Genomic DNA, 11787 nt, shown 5'->3' with positions numbered 1-11787 from the left:
CCTTTAGAGGGCGGGGGGGCAGCTGTCAATCAGAGACGACCCGGATGTTCCAGTGAGAATAGAGCTGGTTTAATAATTCAAAGAGCAGCTCCCTGTGTTCCCCGGTCATTACACGCATTTGCACAATCTGAGGCTGGTTATACACAATCAAGTTCTCAAAAACCTCTCGGACTCGTTTCCAGCTTTCAACATGCAAGTGACCATGAACATATTTGGCTTTTTACTTTATTCTTTAAATTCCTGAACAGGCACTTACATGAGGGAGTTAAATTTGCTCTCGGTCAGAGACACCCGCGTTAGAAGTATCCTAGAATAAGTACACAGAGTCTGTGTCTGCTTTATCAAAGTGCCACAGTAATAAAACAGTTCTTACAGAAATGTAATTCGATTATTTGCTTACTCATAAAGTAAGGTTACCAATGACACTTGCACCAGAGTTGACAAATCTTGGTTTAAAGGCCAAGTGATCCACAAGCGCAAGTAGCCTTCTGCACAGCAGGCTCCGTCTTGCGCCCGACAACGGACGACGTGCTCAGCTGTGAACAGAGGACACAGCCAACTCCTTTAAGCTATTTCTTCAAACACTAAACATGTATGAGATGATTAACACAAAACAATCTGCTGTGCCAGACAAGCTTCTACTGGTTTTCATGCTTGTCTGCCTTCAAAATACCTTTCCAGAAGACCAAAAAGCTTGCTTGCCCTCATGACAGGCCCAGAGGGACAGGAGAATGATGTCCTTTGAGGACGTTTCACCTCTCCTGTCAGGGCAGTGAAGAGACAGACTGTGAAGACAGTAGAAGCATGAAGCCAGGAGGAACCACATAGTTTCATGTATTTGCAAAATAATCAATGTTACCAGCATTTATTTCATCAATAAGGGTTAATTACGGTCAAATACTTTACCCACTCAGCACGTGGAGGTGAAATCATGACAACATCTCTACAGTCACTAGTTACTTACTGGAAAATTGAACCGCCAAACATCAGGAGTGAGTCACATCAAAGGCTTAGAGAAGTATGGTAGAGGGAGAAGAGAGAGGGAGGGCAAAGATGCTTCCTGACATTCTTTTCTATCAACAGATTCAAAGCTTCTTAGAAACCTTGGTAAGGTCTCTGCAGGCTCCACAGTTAATAGTGCATATACATGCAGTTTCAGTTAAACCCTGTCTAACACAGTAATTAGAAGTCTTAGGACAAATTCACCATAAACCTCAATTTTTAGTGTGATTTAGTCAATTGTGTCTTACTGTAGTTTCAAAACAAAACAAATGCAAATAAGCAACATTGGAAAGAAACATGCAATAAACAATATGAAGGGAAATGCTTTAGTATACACTGTATAAGTGATCAGCAAAAATCAAATATGCCAGCCTACCATGCATGGAAATAACTAGATTTAGGCTTATGCATATCCAAGTGCATATAACATTATCAAATAAAAGGAAATGTGCAGTATAAAATAGTAGCTTAAGAAAGTTCCAGTGTTTGAGAAAGCACTTTATTTTAAATGTATATACATACTTGAATGTTTAACTGAAGAATGCTTTAGTAGTATGGTAAATGCAGCACTGCAAGATGAAGGAAGACAGTTGTAATGGGAATTTTGGCCTTCTTTTCCCACAGGCTGCTGCCATCTTTAACCTGCTGAAGCATCGCAAAGTTTTTCACTTTATACCAGTTCACATTTCAGGTTGCTCAGCGGATGCTTGTGACTCCGGAGATTCAAATCGCTGGTGAAAGTTTGTTCGTTGTTTCCTCAGCTTCTCAGGAGCTTTTCTCCATAAAATTATTTCCTATTTGAGGAAGCAAACACTTTTAAAATGACCAGTTGCCATTAAGCTGGCAGCATCAAGTATCTTAAGTTTCCAAAAGGCAAAGACTGAGACACATACACACATGCTCGCAACACCCCGTACCTGCTGTTTGAAGTATCGTCTGTCTTCTTCATCCACAAGCACTAGATTTAAGAAGTACCTCACTGAAAATTTTTTGTTCACATCCCTCATTGTTGGAGTTGGGTCATAGCCAGCTAAGAACAGTCTTATAGGAATTGATTCACCTAAAAAAAAAAAAGTTTCAATTAGTTCCTTAAAACTGGGTGTCATTAATGCAGTTTCAGAAAACACGCAAAAAGAAGGATCAGTCACAGAATTTCCAATGCTAAATAAGGGTAAGAACTACTAGGATGCCAAGTAAAATGCCCTAAGTCAATAAAAATGTCTGCCTTGAACAGGAAAATCCACTATCATTTGAGCAACCTAAGGAGAAGCCTGCTTTCTCCAAGAAAAATTTATACAAGCTATCTTTTCCAGATTTTTAAGTATGGTTAACTCAAAATGCTTACCCTTTAAAACAAGCACCATTATTTACCTTTAACTGGTGCACCATCCATTATTTCATACTTTGCAATGGTTTCAGTCTCTGTTGTGGTACTGGGTCCTGGTGAAACAAGTTTTCACTGTGAGAACACACTTGAGTTTTAAGCATTCACAAAGCTTTATCGCAGCAATTTTTACTCTATGGCATTTAAATAACATAACCCTGCATTTTTTGCCTGTGTCTCGCATGTAAGTTACACATAACTAAAGTGAGCAAAACCCTCTCTCAGGCAGAGCATTTATTTCTGACTCTCTCCTCCCCACGCTGACAGAGAAGAGGCAGCTGCCAGTGCTTCACCGGAGCCCTGGGTGTGCAAAGGTTTTAAATAAGGGACATGCAGAGTAGGACTTGTCAAACAGTTGTGTTTGGTGGGCAGGGCTAGCAACTGCTACTGCAAGGCCACGATCAGACTAAAAAACTTATGGGTTATCACCCAGCACAACGTATACTTATTTCTAGAGCCTAGGATGAAGAAACCAGAGCACCCAATTTAGCTAAAAAACCCCAATAACAAAGTAGAGCTTTGTCCTATTGCTATAGAAGCTTTCTCATTCTCCACACAAGCAGCACGCTTAGGGGAACGAAGACAAGAGCCAGAGCCTCTTACTGCCTTCCTAGCTGCAGAGTGTACAAGCCTGACCTGCAATAATCAAGCTGGTCTTTCTTCAAAGCCTCTTGTTTAGTCTAGAGAAAAGGAGGCCCAGGGGAGAACTTACCGCTCTCCTCAACTACCTGAAAGAAGGTTGTAGTGAGGTGCGGGTTGGTCTCTTCTCCCAATAGGACAAGAGGAAACAGCCTCAAGTTGTGCTGGGGGACATTTAGGCCAGATATCAGGAAAAATTTCTTCACCAAAAATGTTGACAAGCACTGGAATGGGCTCCCCAGGGCAGTGGTGGAATCATTATCCCTGGAGGTATTTAAAAGCCACATAGATGCGGTGCTCAGGGACATGGTTTAGAGGTGGTCTTGGCAGTGCTGGGTTAACAGTTGGACTCGGTGATCTTTAAGGTTTTTTTCCAACATAAACCACCCTATGATTCTATGACATTTCCACGATACCAGTTTTTGGCTGACTAAAAACAATATGCTTCTGGAACATGAGAGATTCATGCTAACTTTTATCAAGCCCACTTTACGAGTTTATCTCGGCAGAGACAAGGGGGTCTTCCAGATGCATTTTACACCTTCTCCCTTGCTCTTTATCTGTCAAGGCTGATTAAGCTGCTGCATGCGCATGCCCAAGATCCATTTAGAAGGGTTCACAACACTCACAACCCCAATGCTACAGACTGACAATGCTGACTAAGTATGATTACCAAAGCACAAAACATAAATGGTAGTCAGATACCAGTGAGAAAGAAGCCCATGGGGCATTGGTTTAGCCAAAGCTGCAATTATTGACTTCACTCTCCAGGTTTCTATAAGGCTCCACTGGCATAGGAGTTGCCATTTCTTTTGGACTTTGTTTCTCTTACCAATTCCAGTAATCTCCTTTTTGATCAGCTGCAACTCCATGTGCTGAATTTTTATTCTCACTAAGAGGAAATAAATTTTTCCAACAATCACATCCTTTAATTGATACCTTTAAAAGAACAGAATGGGGGTTTTCATTAAAGAATAAATACAACTTTCACTCCTTATCTGCCTGTTAACTACTTAGAGCTTACTTTCCCACTGAGCTAAGCCACACCAGTGCAATTAGCACCTTTGCACATTTGCAGTATTAGTAAAAATTGAAAAAGCATAAAATAAAAATTGAATAATAAAATTATAAAAAATTGAAAATAATAAAAATTTTAAAAGCATAAATGCAGAAATCAAGTCTTAAATATTTCTCAGTGACCTTCCTATTAGTACTGAAGGCAGAACAGACAAGTAAAAGGCCATTATTAATTAGTAATTAGTAACAACTCAACACAACAATCACTGAAAATACGGCTTTACATTATGTCTCCTGATGACGAGATTTTTCAAATATTACATCTTCCACCCTTTTATCCCAAGATATTTACTTAAATGTGTTTTGTTCTAAGTAACACTTACTTTGACTTGTTGTATTCAAACTCTATATGAAGACAGTCTTCAATGCCTACTTCCATTTTAATGGAGTTGTTTACATCTGGGTACGTCGCCAGCTGGTGAACAATCAGATCATATTCTTTCACCAAGTCTGACAGCCGCCTCACTATCGTCACTTTTAGAAAATACCTAGGAAGAAAGCCACTAAGTTAGCCCAAATTATTCAAAACTGCACCAGTAAAAGCCTTTATGTTCTGAAGTACAGGTATTCTTTGAAAGAAAAGAGTACGTTCTTGTAAAACTAAGTAGAAAAGAATAAGACACCAAAACCCAAGACAAAACACTTAGAGGTAGAAATGTGGGGGTGTTGTGTTTGGTTGTGGTGTGTTGTTAAAGGAGAGACAAGGACTATCTTCACTTGACTGAACTGAAAGAATTTTATAGATAAAACCAACACAGAGACATTCCAAGTAAAGTACAAAAGGCTACATTACAACATGATCTCGACAACTCCAATCAAAGCACGCTAGCTACTGGCTGTTACATTTGAAATCTAAAAGGAGTAAGGGGTGGGGGGCACATAACTGCTAAATTATCCGTTTTCTGCTGGGGATGAGAGGAGTAGAGGGTTAACAATTACAAACCTCAGTCTGACGTTGGCACCAATGTAGGATTCGTATGGCTTTTCAACCTGCATGAATTCAAATTCATAGCTTCTGTTTTGGGTCAGCTCTCCAGGTAAGGCCAGTTCTTTCACTAAGTTTACAAATTCATGGGTATTGCTTTTGTCATTGAAGAGCTCTAAAATTGAGGAAGTTAAGGAAAACATGTTTCAGTGTTCATTTTCAGCAAACAAAACTGTCTCTAATTTGGGAGGGTGCAACAGAAGCAATTCATTTGACTTAAGTTACACATATTTGACCACGTTTTACCCAGTTTTTCAAAGCTACCTTCAGTTGCAGCAACTTACAGTAAGCATTTCTAAAGAGCTAACAGCAACAAACAACACATATCTGAAGCTTCACTAGCATGGCATGTTTTCTTAATGGCCATTTAGTTAGCTTTAATAAGTACTTCTTGCCTTGCATTCTCCATAATTAGCACTGAAAGATTTTGGCTTCCAGTATTTATTGCTGAAGGGACAAAATCTAAGCAACACCAAGACTGGTTCATTTAGGACAGGCCAGCAATTCTAACTGGTTACCCACAGATTAATAACTCCTATCAAATGGCTGAATGCTTTATTACTGGTCTACAATCAAACAGCTTATTATGACCACTGGTCTCAATCAGTCATTTGGAACAAATTCTTAATACATAAGCATAGACACAGCAGCAACAGCATCTCCTGTCCCCAGGCCAGTGTCGCTATTGTTCAGCCCTAAATCTATGTCATGCAAGTCTCGCAGAGATAAAAAGTCAGCCAATTCGAAAAAAAATTAATGTTACCATTTAAAAAAAAAAAAATCTAAACACTTTAGTATATAAACTCAAGCTTCTCTACAATTCACAACTGAAAACACCAGCTAAGAGCATTACAGAACGACAGAATGGTTTGTGTTGGAAGGGACTTTAAAGATCATCTTGTTCCAAGCCCCTCCCATGGGCAGGGACACCTCCCACCAGAGGTTGCTCAAAGCCCCGTCCGACCTGGCCTTCACAGTTTTAGTTGGTATTAGGGACAGTTTTACACAGACTGAGGCTTCTCAGAAGTAAAAAGCTGAACTGAACACAGCACAGTTTATCACTGCCAGCTGGGAAGAAACTAACACTAACTGGTAACTGCTTGTTTTCTAATATGACTACGAACTAATGTACTTTGTTCGCTATGACAAGCATTTTATAATAGAAATTTTTTAATTTACTGTTGCATTCCCAAAACTTTTTGTGTGTCAGAAAACGTGTATTCTGAAGAGCTAGTTTAAAAATCTATCTTTGATATGCAGCTGGAGCTAGTCTCCAAGGAGTGCAGAAACAGATCACACTCCTGGGATGCTTTTCATATTGCTATATTAAAACTTGACAGGGTGCAAGAAAACATGGACAAGTACAAAAAGCAGCAGCTTTTTGCATACCACTGAGGACTTCTAAACAGCGTAACAGAAAGTCCCCAACCACACAAACTTCAAGAAATGCTACATCAAACTCAAATTATTTAAAGAAGAAAATTTGTACATCAGAGTAGATGTAGAACAGGCTGTACAGCTATTAGAAGACAACAGACTAAACAAACCTCGCGTGCATCAGCTTCATTTTTCCCCTGCCTCTAAATGCCTCATTCCCATCACATTACTGCTTTATTCTGAAAGTTTGCTTTTGCAGCCCCACTGATCAAAACCTCCAAGCATAAAGCAGCAGGTGTGAGAACACAGTTGTATCTGTTACAGAACAGCTCAGGCATGAGATACTGAGGCCTCCTGACCTGATCAGAAATAGAGAATTTGTTAAATTCCAATAAAAGTCAATTGAACGAGGCTGAAACTTAAAGAATTGCTTTCAAGGGGGGCAATAATGCAAATAGTCCTCTAAAAGAGAGGAAAGGAATTTTAGCATCAGCCTAAGGGTGCAGAGACATTACCTTGACTGGTAAGAATAAGTTAGAAGTGATCAAGGTTCTTCATAGTTCAAATATAACCAAACAGATACAGTTATAAGAAAATGACATTTTCAGTACCAATACCATATTATCTTGCTAAAAAGCACAGAGACCCTTCAAAGCATCAATATTGGTTCATGTTAATAGTATAAAACTAGGTTTTAGAAAGCCAACCACCAAAGAATTTTAGATGTATTTTGCTACAGGCTGCCCCATAACATCTTTTCTATACATCTTGTCTTTCAGAGCCAGAACTGAATGGCAAAAGTTTAGTTTTCAGAAATCTCTAGTGGTTCTACGAAACTTATAACCAGTCTGAGACAGGTGGAATTCTCACCATCACAGTTCTCCCACAAGTATACCTAATCTTTCCTCCCAATAACTTTCTGGCCAGCACAAATTAGCACATCACTATATTACAACCAGGTTGCAACGTTTGAGCCAAACCGACAACAGTCACAAGTGTCAAGTTCCATAGACCACAACCACCTAAACATCCCCTTTATAGCTTAAACTCACCAATTTGTCCTACGAATTCAATTCTAATTCCTTGGTGCTCCAGTCTCTTCCCCAGCTGCTTAAAGGAGATGTTCACCTACCAAGGCAAAAAAAACCCCACTGGTTAAATTTTTTTGACACTTTCACTCCAACACGTGATCTCAGTAAAAATGAAAACGTATTACTACATGCCTATGAAAATTGAGACTTCTCAACAGCGTTACCTGAGCTACAAGACAACCAAATGAAACAGCTGATCACAAAATTAAGCATTACCAAAATACTACTAAAGCATTTAAGAAAAATCTAATCATGCACAAGGCTGAATTTAAAAACTAAGTTTGAAACTTCTGAGTCTCGAAATTAAGAATCCAAGCCAGAGCTTCAGCAGAGTCCACATGAGCCAGTCATCTTTGAAGACAGAGAGCTTCAAAGCATCTTCTGACAGTCACACTGGGAATCCAAAAACAAACTGTCATGAGATGCATTCCTTTCAAGTCAAGTGAACTTAAGTCCCTTCCTCAGCAGAGAGCGAAGTATCAGTGTTAGATAACTCAATGAGAAATAGCAGATAATGACACCTACTATCAAGATCTTCATTTGTAATTTGATTCTCAAACAGACCTCACAAGAAAACATTCTATAAGGTTTTTTCTATGGAAATATGTAAATATTAAGCACATATAATGTTTTCTTACAAGGCAGTGACAGAGATATTCCTGTACCTTACCATCCAGTGTATCATTGATATCTGAATAGGAAGTAAACCATGTGAATATTCTTTGTGGTGAAAAGGACAAGAGAGGTAGAGGGAATTTGTCCAGTACGTTACTGATGTTCTAGACCTCCTCATTCCACTGTGCCTGTGTTAGCCAAAACTCATCAGGCATTTCTCAGGCATCGCTGACACAAACAAGCTCTCAGGCCAGAGAACATATAGAAGCTGCTTCCTTCACCTTTGTGAGAGTTTCAAATCCCTGAAAGGATCTTTCTAGAGAAGAAAGACCTCAGCAGGGAAAGATACCTTAAGAGAAAGAAGATGCCCAGTGAAAACATGTCAGTCAAGATTTAAGTAGGTATTCAGAAGTCAATCTCAGAAGCCAATCCCTGGCTCAAGTGTTTTGGAGGAAAAGTGAATTAGAAATATTCAGGGAGTGAGAACAGCTCCAGTCAAGTCAGATGAAGGCAATGAGCTCCTAGGTGCAATACTAGAAGGAGAGAAATCCATCTGGCAATTTTTCTAACTTTCTCCTCTCCTCCCCAAGAAAAACTCTTATTGACTCAGCAGCCAGCTGAACTTCATATGCTGCCTCTCTGATGCAATTCCAGAAACCACTTCAGGGTACAAAATGCAAGGCTTAGCTCCAGGGTATCCAAAGCAGGTTGGCTGCACCGGCCAATAATTACTCTTACACATGTTGGGTTGTGGATTTTGGAGCTCAAGGAGAAGGGGAAGCAGGGGGATCCAGTTTGCAATGTTGTTTTTTTTTGTCAGAAGCAATGGTAGGATTGCACACGGCTGCACAAGAAGTTTATGAAAAAATACAAGATGATCAGAAACAAATAAATAGCTACTGTTCAAAAGGTTCTGTTTTATCAGTTGCCCCAATGACTATGGTTGAGGAGACCATATATAGGAAAACACTGCTTCCTCTCTGAATAATAACACAAGTTAAAATCACAGCTCTTTCTTATATCAGATTTTCATTTACCTTCCTGTATGCATTTGCATGCCACAATCAGTGCAGTAAATAACAGTCACTTCAAAAAAGAAATTTACCTTTCCTGAAACAGATTCTCCATCATAGAAGAGAAAATGCTTTTCTACTTTACCATCTTCTGTTTTGATTTCTGCTGTTTTTCGTGTTTCAGCATCATTGAGAATAACATCGATCTCACAAACAGGAGCAAACAAGTTTCCAAGAAAACTCTGGAATAACAAGAATTACATAAATCAGTGGACACTCCATTTTAAATGTGGTACCTACTTGCAGCCATACACTATACATTGGGGAAAATCATTTGTGCTCCCCCCCGAAGTTACAAAGCCATTATGTATTAGAGACCCAAGAAATAGCAATGACAAAAGACAGCTGTTCGTCTAGCAAATAACTGGCATCAGGTCAGCAACAACCACAAACAGCTCTCAGAAAAAACATTTATTAAAAAGGTACAGAGCGTAATTACCATTATTACCACTTCACTAAAACGTTAACAAATATTTAAAACCTTTCTGTTGCAAACACAACTTGAATTCCTGTCACTTCAGTTTCCAATCACTGATTTCACTTTAGAAGAGTTAAAAAATTTTAAACCACACTTCAAAACAATAAATCTTTCAAACAAATTTATTCCATCTGGTTTCAGATTTGTGATTTGCCAAAAAAAACCCTACGTATTGCTTTATACATGTTATAACTTACCACATAACCAGTAACAACAGAAATAACAGAGCAAAGAAGGGTGAAAGGAAACAACAATGGGATATAACACAAGGCCTAAAGCATCCCTCTGGTTGGTGAGAGGGAATAGGTACTTAGTTACTGCCTCCTCTTCCTGCGCCTCCAAGTCCTCTCAGCAAATGAAGAGAGCACTACCAGGCTGAAGTGACAGTGGCTCTTCATACCATCTGCCTCGGGTGCCAGCAGACAGAGCAGATATTACAAGTTTATGTTTAACACCACTCCAGGCACCAACCCACCATCAGCACCAAACGTTTGTTGGAAACATTTTCTGACGCCGTTCCCCGAGCACAAACTTTTGACCAGCACCCAAAGCAAGAAACTAGGAGAGATCATCCCTGGACCTTGCACAACCATTTCTTACAAGACGCTGCAAAACATGTAAGTGGCTCTACAGGAAAGTCACTAAGATCTGTAAAAAAGCCAACATCATCTCCTAAGAATTAGGCAGTAATCTGCTTTGATGTATTAAAGTAGACAATGCTGCACTAACTCAGTGTGATTTGGGGTGGGTTTTTGGTTTTTTTTGTTTGGTTTTTTTTTTTAGAAATTACATTATGTTTTCCATGAAAGCATCCACATTAACTAGGTGACTTTGGTATACATGAAACAGCCCTTCTTACCTCACCAATTTTCTATCAAAAATTAACCAAGAACACATTTCAAGACATTCTGAGTGCCTGAAGTTAGAAATAAAAACAAAGTCTAGACAAGTGTTGGATCTGAATGCTAGTGCTTAGCAGGAGGAACACTGAACGTATTTTTGCTTACCCCTAGTGCAAGTCTGAGCTATAAAACAGCAGTTCTCAAAAGACTAAACTTTGTATTTGCCTAGACAGTAAGCGGCCCTCATTCAATCCACAGATAGATATATAACTATCTAAAACCTCATTATATCTACTTCACATTATCAGAGGAAAGCAGAAGCAGATGACCAACAAGGCAAATACAAGACTAAACTGTCTTCTAAGTTTTTGCCAAGCACATACTCGCATTAACTCCTGCAACAATAACTTGTTGGGGGGGTTATTTCGTTTTTTTTTTAATGACTGCACACTAGAACCATTCTTGATTTTGGGCTCCTGGAGAAGGGCGAGAGAGACACAAGAAAGTTTCAACAAGAATTTCAAGTCTTTAGACTACTTTGAAGTGTTACACAGTTAGTTTTGAGCATGCCTGTGTTTTTTCCTTAGAAACTGTGCTCATTTTCCAGATCAGCCTTATTTTTTTTCTCCCTCCTAACTCAATGGGGAAGCACATTACCTTTAAGTATTATACGATACGTTCTCACAGCACCTTCCAAATGATCAGATAGACCTACCACTGGTAACATTCACTTCTTAAGACACTGCATATGAATACTTCCACTTTACCCATCAGAGATTAGCCACGATTTCATGCAGGGAGGACAAGAACATATGGAATAAAGAGATCAACAGCTGCCATCTCCTGCAGTTGCTATCAAAGGGAAACTACGCAAAAGAAGAAGTATTTTAAGAAGCCATCATATGGCTTATTATGTTACAGCTTAAGAAAACAAAGACAGAGAACTCAGGTTTTCCGAAGCTGGCCAAATGCTTGGCCATGTTCTTGATTTCATGAAAAAAAACCAGAGGTTGAAGATTTTGCCACCCGAGGACCAAACTCGAGCTGCCCTCAGTCCGTGTGTGTTCCAGCTGCACTGCAGGCCCCGCAGGGCTACGGGCGGCTGACGAAGAGCACAGAAATCCCAGAAAGCTGCTCCATCTCCCAATAGAACGCTAAGGAACCCACACGCTTCAGAAACACGAAGTGCGTTGACCTAGCCGATTCTTTAGAAGAAGTTGGTTG

At 39.5% G+C, this 11787-nt stretch overlaps 1 protein-coding gene across 1 annotated transcript; it reads right to left on the bottom strand.

Moving 5' to 3' along the window:
• Positions 1-1487: 1487 nt before the first annotated feature.
• On the bottom strand, positions 1488-11039 carry VPS26A (vacuolar protein sorting 26 homolog A (S. pombe); the record flags this gene model as incomplete). Its single annotated transcript, XM_009870088.1, has 9 exons — positions 1488-1796; positions 1920-2062; positions 2374-2442; positions 3858-3964; positions 4426-4590; positions 5046-5202; positions 7517-7592; positions 9276-9425; positions 10947-11039. Coding segments are annotated over 9 exons (1074 nt in total), but the record flags the coding sequence as incomplete, so codon positions are not given.
• Between the last annotated feature and the right edge of the window lie 748 nt (positions 11040-11787).

This window comes from Apaloderma vittatum, unplaced genomic scaffold, assembly GCF_000703405.1.
Source record: "Apaloderma vittatum isolate BGI_N311 unplaced genomic scaffold, ASM70340v1 scaffold22355, whole genome shotgun sequence".
In the NCBI taxonomy this organism is placed as follows: Eukaryota; Metazoa; Chordata; class Aves; order Trogoniformes; family Trogonidae; genus Apaloderma; species Apaloderma vittatum.
The sequence above is the reverse complement of the archived record's forward strand: the minus strand, read 5'-3'. Positions and strand labels throughout refer to the sequence as shown.